This window comes from Pyrgilauda ruficollis, unplaced genomic scaffold (genome assembly GCF_017590135.1).
Source record: "Pyrgilauda ruficollis isolate IOZ18807 unplaced genomic scaffold, ASM1759013v1 scaffold139, whole genome shotgun sequence".
NCBI lineage: Eukaryota > Metazoa > Chordata > Aves > Passeriformes > Passeridae > Pyrgilauda > Pyrgilauda ruficollis.
The window spans coordinates 670,359-687,525 of record NW_024512432.1 but is presented as its reverse complement, the minus strand read 5'-3'; the positions used below and the strand labels follow the sequence as shown (position 1 = coordinate 687,525).

The 17,167-nt window shown below is 49.2% G+C and overlaps 1 protein-coding gene across 9 annotated transcripts in view; it reads right to left on the bottom strand.

Annotated features, from left to right (window-relative positions):
• The window catches only part of SLC4A4 (solute carrier family 4 member 4), a 134,970-nt gene that overhangs the window by 41,186 nt on the left and 76,617 nt on the right, over nt 1–17,167 (bottom strand). For 6 of the 9 annotated variants that reach the window (XM_041459670.1, XM_041459667.1, XM_041459673.1 and 3 more), the window contains exons 4-6: nt 9,269–9,404; nt 5,551–5,711; nt 2,948–3,127 (exon numbers count right to left, since the gene is read on the bottom strand). In XM_041459670.1, the coding sequence (XP_041315604.1) occupies nt 2,948–3,127; nt 5,551–5,711; nt 9,269–9,404 (477 nt within the window). The remainder of the gene's footprint in view (nt 1–2,947; nt 3,128–5,550; nt 5,712–9,268; nt 9,405–17,167) is intronic. The other 3 variants (XM_041459668.1, XM_041459674.1, XM_041459675.1) reach the window with 2 other exon arrangements.

The window sequence follows — 17,167 nt, the reverse complement described above, 5'->3', positions numbered from 1 at the left end:
AAAACCAGACACACACAAAAACCCCTGCGGGAGTCTCATCAACATGTAACATGGAAAGATCCCTGCTGAACGCTTCATGCAGCTCACCCTTCTACCAATGAAGCAAGGAAAAGGGCTGTGTCTTCACAAAGTAACGTGGAGGGACTGCTTAGTCCAAATTTGTATGCCCAGAATTTTGGCAATTATCTTTTTCCTAGTGAACAGACAGCAAAGGAGTGCTGTGATTTACCCTCCTCCATCCATGGCACACAAGGAACTACCCTCTTTTCCCAATTCCTTCCCAGAACAAAGGGGTGATTCCTGACAAAACATCCTGCCACAGCATGAGCCACATCAGCCTCTACATGCAGCGATGGAGAGCAGCTGTCAGAGCACAGCTTGGCCGTGTCTCTGCCCATCTGATCACTAGCTCACCTTCAAACAGAGCACTGACATGCAAGATGGGGGCTGAGGATGACTTGTCCAGGGACCACAGAGCCACCCCCATCCCTAGAAAGGACTGGGAAAGGATAGAGGTGCTCCAGGATCAATTATGGCAGGGAGATGGGCAGTACATCGCTCTTTCTTAGGTTCCTGAATTTCTAGAGGCATCTGGGATAACTGCATGGGGCTCATTCATCTCAGAAGTCAAAAATAAGAAGATTTTGGAGGCCCTCAGACTTCAGTTATTTTAGTGCTCTGACCCAAGTGAGACAGAGTCACCGCAGGATTTCTTTGAGCCACAGCCCTGGGTATATTTCCAAATTTCAGATCTAGCAAACAGATGCCACCCCTGGAGGTGCTCAAGGGCAGGCTGGCTGGCTTGCAGAAGGTGTCCCTGCTGAGCCAGTCAAGCAGGGGGCAGCTACACCAGCCTGTAAAGCTGCTGTGCAGAGGGCAGGCGGATGCTCAGACCTTTTGGATGCAAGTTTCACTGACACTGAGATGAAAACAAACACCTACCTGGAAAGAAACTCAAGGGGAATTTAGGAGTGCTTGGGGCTGGTGGCACAGCCATTAGGGTGATTAACTATGCTAAGAGACAGCTGCACTCCTGTTGGCCTCATAAAATTTTTATCTGTCTAAAGGACACATGAGACACCCACTGAATCTAAGGTATAACCTGATCAAATAGATTCTGTAGTTACTTTTCCATTGAAGTGTAAATAATAAATAACAGAAACGACTGCTCATCAGGTATTTCCCCCATGTGTCAGTCTTGCCCTCCTGAAGTCTCAATGCACTTGTCATGGAACAGAGTGTGTTATGCATCCTCAGAGCACATCAATATTCCAGGTGGGAGAACAGAGACATAACAACATAAAAGGAGTGCTGATGGCCAGACCAGGAAAGAATTCCTGGAGAATCAGCCCAACTGAGCCAGGACCTGCACAGCCCATTCAAACAAGAACAAGAAATGAACGAAATTGAAATCACTTAAAATCCAAGTAAAGAAGGCCTTTAGCCATGACAAATGAGCAGGGGCACAGGAATGCCCTTTGTCAGCATCACTCTTCCTGGGACAAGCTCTGGAAAAGGGGTTTGCAGCCGAGAACTGAGGGCATCCCCTACAAGAGCTGACTGAAACAGCTGAGCACCAGGAGCTCTGTGTCTGTCTGGGGTTCAGCCTCCCACACACCATGGCCACAGGCCAGGGTTCTGCTCCTCACAGCAAACCTGGCCATCAAAGGTCCAGAAAGGCTCGGAGGCACGGAGGTGGTAACAGAAAGCAGATCCCTTCCCTCCAAACTGCTGGGAGCACGCTGTGGGAAGGCATCCAGAGGGCCAGGCTGGCTGGGGCTTGCAGCAATGTGGTCCAGCTGTCATTTCCTCCCTAGAGCCCATCCCTCTGCTCTCCACTGGCACTCTCCATGTGCCAACAGGGCACACCCTGCAGGGATGTTCACTGAGAACGCTCCCTTGGCTCACACTGCTGCACCTTGCCTTACTCACTCACTCACCACCTTATCAGGGCACTGGACACAACAAGAGGCATCACCCAGAGCAAGGAACATCCTCCAGATGCACACACTCCTGCTGCAAAATCAAGGCATGATCCAAGGTAGGAAATATTAATGAGGTGTGAGAATAGGTTAGGGAGGAATGTTAAGGTGAGTTTTAGAAGCCAAACACAGCAAGCTAAGAGGCCTTTTGTGGAGCAAGAAGAAAATAATTTCTTCACTTGCTTTTATTTTCTGGGTATTTTAAAATGGCAACTTTTAGCCCAATTTCCAGACTGCCACAGGAGACAGTCAAGAGAACTCCAAGGCATGACAAGAGGCATAAATCTCCTCTTTTTTTTATTACCATGAGCAAGAAGACCCCAAATCTTCACCAGGCACTGAGTCACTGTCCAGGCCTCTAGCTGTCTGCATACACACACACACACACACACATTTAGGGACACCACTACCAACATGGCACTACCTACCAAGCCTTTTTTAGAGAGAACAGGACACATGTTCACAACACACACCACAAAACTATTTGAGGATGAATAAAGCAAGATGGAAATCAGCTTTACCCCACTGGACAACGATTGTATGGCAACAAAATGCAAGCTAGGTGTTACTGCCAGGTCATTTTTGATTCACAGTGCCACAGACACAGAACGTGCACGGAAACTTTGTCTCTGCCCAAATGTTGATAAAAAAGGTGATCAGCCTTTTAAGGTTCAGGCCCCACCAAAGTTTGTGGCGAATCTCTTTCCTATCGTTGCTCCTAAACCATCTCCTGGATGCCAGCTGCAAGGGCAGCCCCTGCCTTCCTGCCTGCCCCTGGAGTCCCTGCCAGTCCAGTGAAGGTGTGGTTAGAGCGCCGTGCCAGGGCCAAGCAGCCTGCAGAGCCCCCGCTGATGCTCCATCAGCACGGCCTCGCTGCTCCTGGGGTTAGGAAGCGGGGTCAGGGCCACGCAGTTAGTTGGGTTGCCGTGACAGAGAAGGCCATAGCCAGCTAGCCTCTGCATTACCATTATCGGGGTTGGAAAACATCCTACTTGCACTGGAGACGGTCTTTCCAATGTCAGCCAGCGAGCGCAGGTTGGATTTCTTGGTCTGGTGCCGGTGCTTCCTGAGCAGCGTGTAGGTGACCTTGTCCTTCAGCTCGGATTTCAGCAGCCCCGTCTCGATCTGATTGTCAACGATCATCTCTGTGCCGGCACAGGGAGGGGGATGGAGGGGAGAGCAAAATTAACCACCGAGCTCAGAACCGCCTCCAGGGAGAGCGGAGAGACAGGGCTTGGAGGCATTTTCACCCTGCCTTTTTGAAGGCTTTCTTATCACCTCAAAGCCAGCTTTTATTTGTATGAAAACCTCTTTTAGACATTCCTCTTGAAGCAGAACATAAGCATTTCCATCCAGCATGAGCCACTAACACACACCTATTGCACTGAAATTCCCTTCTGCTATTTCCCACATGCCACAGAGCCTATTTCAAAGACCAGAGTAAGATGGTTCTTAGCTCAGAAATTAAATCCCCTCTGAGCCTGGACTTTTGTGAGGATGCTATAAACTCTATTCTAAGTTCCATGATGCTCCCATAAAGCACACAGAAAATCTTCAATCAGATTCAAGAAGGCCTGAGTTCACCTTGCAGGCCCCCAGTAAAACCTAATCTAAAGATAGGAAGAAGTCCTGGAGATGAGCCACTAATTAAATCATTCACTTGCAGGACTGAAGTGATGGCAACTGCAAGCGGCAGAACTTGCTCCAGTTACCACAGCATGTATTATATGGCTTTACTTTTCATGGAGTCACCAGGAGAAAAGGCCCCCAGCGCCCTCAATGCCCGCTCACTTCCTATCAATTCCCTCCTTTCTCCTCCCTTATCCCAGAGGAAAAAGGCAAAAAAGGTGGCCAGACTTATGAAGAATGTCCCCTGTGCAGAAAGTCTCGCATGAAGTTGTTCCCTCGGTGACTCGAGTTCATGCGCTGTCCCCCGAGGGCAAGTGGCAGCTCATATTTGTCTGCTGGTAACTTTTATTTGTGCTAATAATAAAAGTTATGGCAAGGGGGAGGCAGGACACGCATCACATTTGCTAACTCAGTGAGTCAGAAAGTCATCCTCGACGTGCTGCTCAGAATTAAAGCCTCTTCAAATCCCCAAGGAAGCACCTAGCTCTTCCTCTCAAATTAAGACAGGGTGGGCAAACGCACGTAGGTACCCTTACACAACATGCTTGGCAAAAGGCTTTTAGACTTTTGCTAAGTGTTATTTTAATGCAAGCTTTTCTTGCTCATGGTTTTGTTTAAGTGATTTTTGGAGTCCTTCCTTCAGAACCTTCAATCAAGTTTATCCTTCTCGATCTGGCAATTCCCTTCCCTGTTGCTGGTAAAAGACGAACAACAAAGAGAGTTTTTCTTTGGAGTTTTCCTTTCCTGTGTGTCACTACCAGACAACAGCCCAGTGATCATGATTAAATCATCCTGGAAATCCAGTGCTGGATATTCCTACCTGTCTGATTAAGGGTCTGGACCAGCAAAAACACCCCGCTCAGGACAGTGTCACAGTGTCACAGCAACAGCAGCCACCGATGTGTAATTTAATCTCCTAGGAATTAGATTTAATTTGGGGGTTGAAGAAGGAGATTGAAGGTGGCATCTCCAAGGGACTTCAAAAGAAAATTTAATGTTTGAGGATTTAAGGTTTTGGACCATGAACATCAGCTTCTGAAGCAGGTTCACCTTCAGCAGAAAACTTGAGAGGTTCTTGGGGGGGTTTATTTTGTTAAAACTTTGCAAAGCTGTGCATTTGGATACACAGACACAAAAGCCATAAGCACTTGCAAAACTAAGTTCAAACTCTGTATTTAACACCAGAAGCAGCTGTAATTCCAAGTCTTCCAATCCAGTGTATGGGAGAATTCCAGGGCAGGATAATTTTGACCTTACTTCCTGAGATGTACAACCAAAGCACTGAGTTTTGGCAGAGGAAGTACTTAATTTTGCTCTTTTGCTCATGTAATGGCTCTTAAACTCAGCATTTTGGTTAAATGTCCCTCCACTGGATGGCTCACTTGGAAAAGTTATTTTCCCTAAGTTCTCACACACCATGGGCAACATGATGTGGCTCTCAGCATGTCACCGAGCGTCACTCCGGGCCACAGCTGATCTGACCTCCCACTGTTCAGAGCATAGCACCAGCTGGTGCTGGGGGGGCTCTCCCCTCTCCCTTGCTGGGGGCTTCCAAACACATCCCCACGTGCCCTCAGTGGGCAGCTGGACACCTCACCCAAGAGCAGCTCCTGGCCCAAGTTGTCCTGCATGAACGGTACCCGACGGGTGTCTCTGCCCCCAGACATGTGGCCCTTCCACGTGTCAGCTTTTCCATAGGGAACATAAATTAAATGGATGTCTTTTGCTCTTCTTCCTGCACTGAGGAGGACTCTTGTAATCCATCGGTTATCTTTCTCCAGGTACTTTTTAGTTTCCCCCTCTTATTCCTTGTTCTTTTTTTTTTCTCTTTATTGGAAAAGCAGCGCTTTTTCATTAAAACCACCCATAAAGCCACACCAGGATTAATAAAAATTTGCGGGGAAGCGGTGAGAGAAAGAGCCAAGACAGATGTACTTACCCACCACCTGTGGGAGGGAAGAGGCCTCCATATCCAGCATGATGGAGCCCTTCTCTATGCACGTCCTCAGCTCGAACAGGCTGTGCAGAGACAAGGTGGCCACGTGCGGTTTGCTCCATCGCTCCCCGCCTTGCTCCACCTTCTCCTCAAACTTGATCCACCTGCAACAGGGCACAGCAATGACATGGGGTTAAGGCTGTTGTCTCCTTGCAGGGCAATAAATCACGTGAATGCCTTCACTGTCTTGGCAGTTCTGGTTTAATGGCTGGACTCCATCGTCCTGGAGGGCTGTTCCAAACGAAATGGTTCTGTGATTCAGTTTCAGGCAATAAAATATGGAATCAGCCACTGGCAAGATGGAGGCAGCATGGAATACTGCTGTCCCATACCCACAGGCTGACAAAGGAGAGAAGAGAGGAGCACAAGCCAGCCATGTCTGAAGGTGCTCTTAGAGAACAAATGAGCCACCAAAGGAGAAGGCACCAATTAAGGAGCTCATTCTCTCCCTCCAGCTGCTGTTTAATGATTTAACCAAGCAGGTCTGAAAAACCCAGAAAACTTATCTCTGATGGAAGGTGAGAGCAAAGGGTAAATCCTGGTTGTGCAAAACACTCTTTACACCCCTAAAACTACATCCCAACAGCAGGGAAGCAGGAGGCTCCATGTCCCTGGGCTGCAGCCCACCCCCAGCTCCCCCTGCAGCCTTGACCCTGCCCTTGGCCCTGCAGCCACAGGGATGGAGCACAGGGCCCCCGTGAGCCTGGGGCATCTCAGCTGGCCCACACCTTCTTCCTCCCCACAGCACCCAGCAACAGCTCTGGTGTAAACTGGGAGTGCAGGAAAACGTGGTTCAGTACGCCCTAATGGCAAGGCAGAAATGGTTTTTAATCCCCTCTTCAGACACCATTTTAATATATGTGGAAAATGAAAATACCAGTGACTAATTAAGAAAACACCCCACACACATAAGGTAAGGAAGCTCATACATTTGTTCAAAAGAATATTATTAACAGCAAGTGAAATTATCTTTAATCCTGAAAAATGTATTACTTGAGGATTAATCAATTATGCTTCACAATTGAAATAATCTCTTTTTGAGACTTGGTTTTTTTAAAGCTGCTTTTTAACTCAAGATAAAAGACTGATTTTCATCTCCAATTAATAAAGTCCTTTTAGTTCACAAGAACTGAGTGTTTCCTAGGACACCTGAGGGACCTGGGTGGATGCAAATCCGTGCACTTCAGGGGCTTTGTGTGGAGTCATATTTACCCTGTTCCAGCAGGAAGGCTGCAAATTACCAGTGTTTGTCCTTCCAGGGAAAGTGATTACTCACAACTATCAATATTTGCTTTTTGTTTACTTTTCTCACTACAAGCCACAGACCCAGCACAATACACCAACCATTAACTTGCAGACCTGGCTGAACAAATGCCTGCTCGATTCCCACCATCAGAGTGTGTGTGGAGCTCACAGCTCACCTAGCTCCAAACTGCTGCCAGGGGCAGGGACACCTTCACCCAGCACTACCAGGGGAATGCCTGCATTCCAGAGGTGGTCACAGTGAAGCAGAAAAAGGAGAAGACCTGCGGCAGCTGGAGGTCCCCAGGCTGTTGTGAGGCTCAGTGAAGGAGCTTTTGGGGACTTTGATTTGGCCACCATAGTGTGGGGACAGTCTCTCTAAAAGGCAGCAAGATGGAAGGAAGGTGATGGGATTACAGAGAAAAGGAATGACAGTGTGGGATGGTGGATACAGGATTTTTGAACTTCTGTTACGATCTTTTTTGTTGTATAAGCTGTGTCAGGAATTACATTTTCACCCTTTTACACCTGATAATATCAACACAGCTTTCACGGGGCTGCTGGGAGTGAGGTGCAGCAGGCAGAAGGAACGTGTAGGTGTCAGAACAGAGCAGGGGGGAGATGAGGAAGGTAATTTGATTGTTTGCTCTCTCAAATAGGAGTGCAGCCTTCAGCCCTGCACCAGCGTGCAGGCAGCACTGCTCTCCCCTGCTGAGAGCTGTGCAGTTCTGCACTGGGGCCAGGGGAAGCAGCAACCCCACCAGGTCTCTTCTGCCCTCTCCTCTCTCCTCCACTGCACTTTTTCCTGTGTTCAGTACCTGCTCCTGCAACTTCCCAGCTGTGGGAAGAGAGCTGTTCTGCAGCAGCAGATGTAAAAACAACCCCAAAACAGCTGGCCCACTGAAGCACAGCACCAGTCAGCTCTGGATGCACTGGGAGATGCTCAGGAGCTCTCACGAGGTTCTATGGTGCAAGATTAAGTAATTTCAGAAATGAACTGAAAAATCCTGAACAACCAGACACTTTGTAAGATCACTATCCACAAAGGCAGGAGGTTGGGCCAATTCAACAGCACTTCAACAGGGTGCTTCGTTACATTCTGTGTCATTTATACAAAGAGTCATGGATCCATTCAGGTTGGCAAAGTCCTCTAAGATCATCCAATCCAAACATGAACACAGCAAAGCCGAGGCCACCACCAACCCATGTGCCTAAGCATCACATCCACACATTTGTTAAATCCCACGAGAGGTGAGGACTCCACCACTACCCTGGGCAGACACCCCACTATGGGTGAAGAAATTTTTCCTAATATCCAACCTAAACCTTCCCTGGCACACCTTGAGGCTGTTTCCTCTTGTATTGTGGTTTGCTACGTGGGATAAGAACCCTGCAGAGAACCCCACACACAGCTCAATTCAGCATTCCTACCAAAGAAGTGTAAAAACACCTAAATCAGGAGGTGCTGAATTCATGGTAAGAGGAAAGAACAGCAATAAAGGGAGAAAAAGGATGAGCAACAAGACAGAAGTTAGAGAGTAAAAGGTGAAAAGTCATTAAGTTCCCCAAATGACTGAGAAGCAAAAATAAATTAAGATAAGAGGTAAAGAGGTAGGTGGTGGAGCAGCTCATTAAATCACAGGTAAAGAAGATTAGAGTGACAAAACAGGGGCTAACTTTGAACACAGACAGTGCCCTTAAGAGGGGGAGGTGGGGAAAAAGCTTAGCCCAGCCACCATAAAGGAAAAGGAAAACCCCCCAGGCTCAATGAGGGCAATTGGGAATAGGTCAGTGGTGTTCAGATATGAACTACATGGAACTCCAAAAACATCCCAGCTTTTTTATCATGGCTTTTTGACCAAACTAACAGCAGCATCAAAGAGCCCGACCAAGGAACTCGAAGCAAGCATCCTCATCCAGCATTTAACGTGCATCTTGAATAATTTCTTCACAAGAAAATACCTTCTAGCTTTTTTTCCTATTTAAAACGAATTCCATCAGTTACTCACGAGGACAGGGACAGCCTGTCCCTGTGAGGTGGGACCAGGCTCAAAAGCCACTTTGGGGCAATAGTACTGAAGCGGTTTTGACTCAGCCAAATTGGAATTGGCAACTTCTGCCAATTCCGGCCGAGACGTCCCCCTTTGCAAAGCACTACTGAGCCCTTACTTTTCTCTCCACAGGCAAACTATTGCAATCCATCTGGCACTCTCTTGTTTCCTTAGTTTTTCTTTTGGAACACTTAAGCAAACCCTAAAATTCTCTCATTTACCAAAGAATGGTAATTTGAACCGTACAGGCTCCTTTCTGCCGCTTCCCCATGCGATCCTGCAGCACAGGTATGTGCTAAAACAGGAATTTCCCATGGAAAGCGCTGCTGGCTGCCCTTCCCTTTGGGGGTAAAGGAAAACCAACCCACCTTGCAGTCTCCTTCCACTCCATCTCCTGTCCATCGACAGCCAGAAGCTCGTCCAGCTCGGTGAAGAGCTGCGGGGGCGCGGGGCTGTCATCTTCCTCTCCGAGGATGAAGCGGATGCGCTCGGCGGCGGGGGAGACTGCAGAGGTGAAAATACTGCGGTTAACGGCCTGCGAGATGACCAGGGACGTGCGGCTCCTCTCCTTGCCCTGCTCCCCAAGGCCATTCAGCTGCTTCTCCAGGCTGCCTCTGCCATCTGACATCCTCGTCGCTGCGGACGCAGGCGCGGGAGCGAGGGTGCCTCTATCTCCCTCTCTCCCCTCTTCCTTGCCTCTCACTGAACTTCTTACAAGTTCAAGCTGGGAGTAAAGTTCAGGAAAACTTGTCTCTTCCTACAGACCTTAACTAAGTTACAGCAATTTGCAGTTCCTTGTGAAAAAAAAAAGCACTATGGAGCTCAGAACCAATGCGCTCTGTGGCGCTGCCCGAGGACCTGCCGCTCTCTGAGCAGCCCGGATCCTTCACCCCCTTTTTTATATGACCTAAAACCAGTTCCAGCCAAACCAATTGGGGGCTTGCTGGCACAGCATCCCACTGCTGGCTTTCCCCTCCCTCCCTGCCAGCCAGGTTTGGGCTGCCATTGGCCTGCAAGGCAGGCTGGAACCTCCCCAGCCCACCACTGGAAAGCACAGGAATACTTAACAGAAGGGTTGTCTCCTCTATACGTGAAGAATGCAACCCAATGCATTTAGTCAGGCACCAATGCACTGAAAAAAAAACAAACTGGTCCCGGTTGGAAAAGACTGCCTGTTTAGGCAAAAGAGCTCACCACACAGCACAAGCAAGGCCTCTTTGCATTATAAGCTCGAGAAAAAGGACAGAAACCCTTTCCTTGTTAAGGGTTCAAAATTCAATCCTGAGAACATCACTGTCCCCATCCTCCCAAGGCGCGAGGGCATCTCCTAAAGCTAAGTGGAGCCCACAGCACCAGAGTCACCTTGCTGGAGGGCTCCTTGGGGTCTACAGCCTTTTCCTCAGCATATCACCTTAAAACAAAGGTGTGACCATGTGAAATTTTAAGACCGACATCCTTTCTGCTGGGTGTTTATCAGCATTAGAGATACACAGCAGACTATGAACTTTGAACAGTTCTGCTAAAAACTCCTTTCTTTTCAAAAGATCAGCTGGCTGTCTCTTGCAAAATAATTAATTACATCAGGTGTCCAACCACATTGATTTTTCCAGGGTAAAGAGACTCTCAATTTGCAATGGGAAAAAAGAAACCAGTAAAAAACATGCCCTTTACTCCTTTTTTCTTTTCCTTAAATAAACTTTGATAGCTTTCTTCCTAAATTACTCCAAGTGATGATGCTTCAGTGATATAGATTTCCCTTTGACTGAAAGTATATTTGTTATCATAAATGCCCTTGGAATCTCCTGGGAGCCAAGGACCTTGCCCTGCTGCTACAGCAGCCTCCCCATCACGAGGCATTCAACGTCCTGCAGGCTTCAGGAGAGCTGGAGAGAGACTTCTGACAAGGGCCTGGAGTGACAGGACAAGGGGGAATGGCTTCCCACTGACACAGGGCAGGGTTACATGGGATATCAGGAAGAAATCCTTCCCTGTGAGGGTGGGCAGGCCCTGGCACAGGCTGCCCAGAGAAGCTGTGCCTGCCCCATCCCTGGCAGCATCCAAGGTCAGGTTGAATGGGGCTTGGGGCAACCTGGGATAGTGGAAGGTGTCCCTGCCCATGGCAGGGGGCTGGGGATGCCAGACTATCCATCCATATCATGCATGTTCCATCGTCCTCTCCCTTTACCTGCACTAATGAATCTCAATATACTTTTATATTCAAACAGAATTCAAATATCACAGCTAGAAAACAAATAAAATACAAGTCCATCTTACTGCTTCAAAAAGCCAGGTGGACCACAGAAGTGGCTGCTGCTTGGGAGAGGCTGTAAGAGAAGGGACTGCAGAGCTGCTTGAGCATCCACTGGAGCCAACAGGAACAGTCTCTCTCGAGTCCCTCTAAAGTGGTTTTACTATCTGGAATGCCACAGTGATATTCCCAGCCATGATCACTGCACACTGAACCTGGGTGCCCATTGTCTGTCACCCCCTCTCTCCTGCCTGCCTCCTCTCCCTGTAGCTCACTTCCCGTTATCCACATTTAGGGCCCATGATAAGGCTCACGGCCCCATTAGGGGCTTGCTGGGTCACAGGTCCCGATGCTCGCCCGACCACGCGTTCTTTATTGCCATCTGGGGGTTAATGGGCCATTGATGGGTTGTTTATGAGCTCCCTCCAGCAGGGAGAACATATTTTCACCCTAATCTCCAGGTGAGCACCGCGTGCTCGGCGTGGGCAGCCGGCTGAGCCCCGGGCTGAGGCACTGGAGAGTCATTAACCCGGGGGGTGACCCCTCAGCCCTCTGCCTGCCCGACCTTTGAGCACCACCTCGCCAGCCTTGGCCATCACCTTCGCTTCCACCTCTCCCTTCCAGCTCGGAGCTGCTCAAGCCACACCGCTGGTGCCAAGAGCGGGTCGGGCTGCTCAATGCTGTGTTCCTTGCTGTCTTCTTCAAGAGAACAACCTGATGTCAGCAGACATTTGCAGCAGAGAAAAGGCTAATCCACAAATTTAGATGGCTGGGGTTATATTTTTCCCCTGAATGGGAGAGGAATTAACACATTAATTGCAGAGGGTTGAGTGGTCCAACGCAACATGGATACAGAGGTAGTGCCATCCATGGGGATGTCTCTCACTTGCCTCTCTTCCCTTTCCAGTTCCATTCAGCCACACACAGTCTGTGAGGCAGCTTATAAAATGGTAACTTGCACAGAGCAAACACATCAGCAGTTTCTCCAAGTTCAGCTCAGGCCAGTTCCGAGCACAATGTATACCCTCGGGTTCCCAAAGGCAAAAATCAATCTCCATCAAGAGAGAGGAATCTCAGGGAGTTCGGAAATAGGGAGAGACACGTTCTAGCACAACAACCTCAAATGGGGCATGGCTGAGCTTCTCAGCCCTGCTCCAGCAATGGCTTTGGTGGCAGCCAACCCTCACTGCCTGGTGCAGTGGCACAGCCACACGTGGAAATGCCAGGGGGATTGGTGGCACTGGCCCCTATCCTAAAGTCACCTCCTGCTTCAGTACCGAGGGCCTGGCTGGTGGTGGGTGGAAGGCAGCTTCAGCCTGGCTCTCTGGGTGTACAGTGCTGCCTCAGGATGGAGCACAGGGGTATGTATCTGTGTTGATGCACAAGTTAAACAGCCTGTTCTCCACTCAGCCAACACGCTTTCACTCCTACCTTTTCAGCTGGGACACTTCTGAAGACCCTGGGGACCTGCACCTCAGCCAACTGCATCCTCCACCCGAGGCCAGAGGGAGCATCAGACACAAAGCTCTCTGTTGCTTCCAAGTGCGTTGGCAGCTGCAGAAATCCCTGAGAGACCTGGTGCAAATCCCTCCCCAGAGCCTGTGGAACCAGTATCAAGGAAAGCTGTTTGTCAAATGTGCTTTCCAGGCAGACTTATTAACATAGGACATGATCACACTGCCCTTCCTTTGTGGGGCTGCCCTCCCTCTGCCAAACCCATCTGCAGTCAGAGCAGTGACACACTTGTGCAGACACCTCTAACAGATTTAAACTTGTTTCCTTTCCAGTTCAGCTGACTTGCCTTCCAAAATTCTCCATTACCAAAACCAATTTTAACTGTGTGCCACTGTCAACCCAAGACACCAGCTAAAGGCAGCTGGGGAGGCTTTGGTGGCCCACAGTCACACCAGCTTCCTTTACAGACAAACCTGAACAGAATGCCACCAAAAACCAGGAGATGCTGAAAACAATCCCCTGGGACATCCAACGCACTGGGCCAAGGCCAGAGGGTAAGGCAAGGGACGCTCTCCTGCTTTACCAGCAGTACTGTCCAGCACTTGTGGAGCACACAGCCCCTCCACGCCATTCCTGCACCTTTACAGGTAAGAACTGTTATTTCCTTTATGGAAGGGAGAACAATCTCTTCAGGTAACACCAGTTTCTGCAGAACAGCCCAGGTGAGAACTGATTTCCGATTCCCCAAGCGCTCCACCAAGCACAAGCATCCCTGAGCACCGCCGAAGAAGCCAACTGCACACGGATTTACACGTGACACCTGCTTCTGGAAAGACTGCTCCGAGTTTTTGGGAACACTGCTCCGAGGCCACACGCCGGCCTTTCCCAGGGTCCCACAGGAGCAGCCCTGGGTGATCTGCTCCTCAGCTAATCACTCTCAGCAAGCGTGAGAATTTCTCCTTGCTTGTTTTGCGTCTTTGCTTACGAACGATTACTTTTTGACCCCGTTCTGCGGCGGGCTGGCTGTGAGGCAGATTAGACTTTCCACAGGCAGGACTTGGCAGCCAGGAGGGAACGCTCCCCACAGCACCTGGAGCCCACCCCAGGCCACTTCTTGCATGACTGTGGGGTGCAGAGAATGCTATTCGAGGTGCTTGATCTATCTTGGAGCAAATGCACCCCATCCTTTCAGAGTGTCCCTTCCCAGACATGATTAACAGCACTGACTGCCTCTGGAATAATCCATTTTTTGCTGGACTTTTGGACTGCACGATAGTGTTTTGCTGTGAATTCCTCTGCAGCATGTGGCATATATTAAGTGTTTGATCTGCAAAAAATCTTTGGTGTTGGACAAATTCTTGCTAATACTGTGCTCTCTCAAGTGCCAGAAGAACAGCAGCATTTACATAACACCTTGCTGGGCATTCCCAGCTCCCTTGGTCTTTGGTGCTGTGCCTGCAGACACTTTCTTAACACATTCCTTGGAGATGCAGGGAGAGAAAAAGGACCCTTCTTCCCAAAACGTTTCACATCAGCTCCTCCAGGGATGCAATGGGAACAATCAGTCTGGGAAACTTCTAAACAAACCCAGCACTATCTCGTGAAAATTTGGTGAGCCTTACCCTAAAAGACAATTCCTATAAAAGAAGGCAGCCTGCCAATTCCATCCACATGGCTGTGATGAGAGACCACCACATGCTATATCCCAAGTCCCATGATGAGCTTTTCCAGCACTGCTGCACTCGAGGGAGACTCTGCCTTCAAAGACTGTTTTTCCCAGCTGCAGCCAAACCCAGCAATATCCACACAACCTGCCAGGAGCACAGGCAGCTGCAGAATCCCAAGGAAATGGGAACAGATAGCCTCCCACAGACACACCATGAGCCAGTTGAGCCAAACTAAGCATTTAACCTATTAACAATGTGATTGAGGCTCTGCCTGCTCACATCAATGCCAGGCTCCCCTGATTCCAAGGGTGCCAAATTGGGCATACATGGACCATGCAATTCCCTGTGGGTATGCCACAGCTAGATGCTAATCAACAGTGACTGGCTCCCAAACTGATAGAAAAACAGGAAATTTGTCTTTCTATACCACAATTTTACAATTTTCTAGGCTCTCCCAGTGCCATTCTTAACTGCATTGAAGGCAGCAATGCCTATGACACTTACTTTCACCAACCACCTAATCCACAGTGACAAACCATACTGGTTATAAACCCTGATATAAACTACACCACAAGCAACTCATTGCAAAATATGGATAACAAAGGTATTTTTGGACCAGCCCTGGAGGTCAGCCATTGTACTTCCAGTTGTGTCAAACTGCTACAGCGGCACATTTTTAAGGAGCTATCCCCAAGCAGCTGCCAAGAAGACTTTAATAAAGAAAGAGCAGCACCTAGGGAAAACCTGGCTTTCTCCAGAGCTCTGGAACATTTCCTGCTGTCACACAGACACAGGATGCTGTCTGGCATCACACCTCCATTGGATCTGAGCAACAGTAAAGTCCCCAGTCAAACAGCAGAGCAGCGGCTTCTACGCAGAACTGAGTTCAAAAATCACTCCTTAATTCTCATCATTTTCCTTCTTTGGCTTTTCTTCGTTTCCCTTTTTAAAGCAGTGTGGCTTTCACAGTCTCCTTCCTGGAGAGACTGGTGCTGTCCACCTCTCTGGGATCCTGCTGGGTCCTGTTCTGGTACCTTAACACTGTAAGCACACCATGATCACACACAGCTCCTCCCACACCTCCATCACCATCACTGCAGCGTGTGGCCACAAAGCAACTGCTCCTCATTAGCACGAGGGAAAACTCTTGCTCCACTGGTGAAGCAAAAAAAGCATTCCTTTTCTTCTCCAGCACTGAAATGTTGCTCCCCATGCAAAGATGGTTTTAAAGCAGGTTTGATTTGTAAGCAGCCACAAGCCCTCCTGCCAAACGATAACTCAGTCTACCACTGCTCATTCACCTCGTTTAGGTAACAGGGAGGGTACAGGGACACTCCTAAGGACACAGCCATAACAACTCTGGGCTCTCCTCTTGGGTTTAAGCTTCCACACAGCGACAAGAGGAAACTTCCTCTCTGCTCTTCCCAACCAGCCCTCCGGCTGCAATAGCCAATTTTCTGCCTATTAAGCTCTTCTCACAAATCACTGTCTATTTGTCCCGTTCAATCCATCTCCACAGCAGCCCTGACTGTTTCAGCACTTCTGGAAGTCTCCTTCAGCAGGGGCTCAGCAGGACAGAGCCCACTCACAGAGGGAGGAAGCTCCACACGCGTGGGTGAGGATTCCCCATAGTTATTCCCACACTTTCCGTGCATGCCGAGCCCTTTGCCCCGTGTCTCCGGCTGCAGTGGAGCCCACCTCCGTTGCCAGGCAGTTTTTCAAGGAGTACTGAATGTTTCTGGCATCCACACTTTTTTGCTTTCAGCTCTTTTCATTCTGTCCTCTCTGTTTTCCTTGTTGCCAAACACCTCATCCATCCTGGGCACAGAGGGAGCCGTGCTTTATTATTCCTCACCATCCCTGCAGAGACCAACTGGTGCACGAGAGCAAAACGCACGGGCTGGGGGGTTCTGCACGCTGTTATTCCTTCCTGATCACCTGTCCTGCTTCCAACTCCACATAGGAGAGGGAAGCCACAGTATAAATATGTATTTTATAGAATCCCAGACTGGTTTAGGCTGGAAGGGACTTAAAGATCATCTTGTTCCAACCCTCTGCCACGTGGAGGGACATAGTCCACTTAGCTCAGGTTGCCCCAAGCCCCATTCAACCTGGCCTTGGACACTTCCAGGGATCCAGAGGTAGCCACAGCTTCTCTGGGCAGCCTGAGGCAGGGTCTCACTGCCCTAACAGGCAAGAATTTCTTCCTGATATCCCATCTAACGCTGCCCTATGTCAGTGGGGAGTCACCCCCCTTGTCCTACACATACTCCACACTAAAAGCACTATCACAGAATCACAGAACTGTAGGACACCAGGCTGGAGAGACCTCAAGGATCATCTGCTCACCTTGACTCAGAGCAGGAGGAAGGTGCCAACCTCCTCTGAGATGCTTTGAAAAAGGCTTCTCTGTTTTTCCACCACCTTCTGAACAGCTCTGCTCAGTGACAAACTGCCCTTTTGGCCCAGAACAGTTCACAGCCGCTTATCTAAAAAGCTGCAAAGCCAACCTGAGAATCCAGACAATGCTTCCACTGACCAGGAGAGCACCAGGATTTGGCCTGACAGGGTGCTTACAAAACCACTTGGTTTCACATCTGGGTGCTGGTTTTCCTCACATTTCCCTGCTGCTGGCAAAGGAAGCTCCATCAGGTGGATCCACCCCTTTGGGTGTCTGCATTTATTCTGTATGTTAAATCCTGACAAACATCCCTTGGCATCCCTGGAGATGTTAGGACCATCCTGATGGAGCTGTCCCCACCAGTCAGCAGCGTGGCAAAGCAAAGTTTTGCGTGGATAAATCACCTCTCTGAAGGCATTTTCTTTTTCTCTCCGGGTCGAGTCAAGGGAACTCAAAAAGGGCTCTTGCAGTGGCATTTGGGAGCAGAAAGACCCCA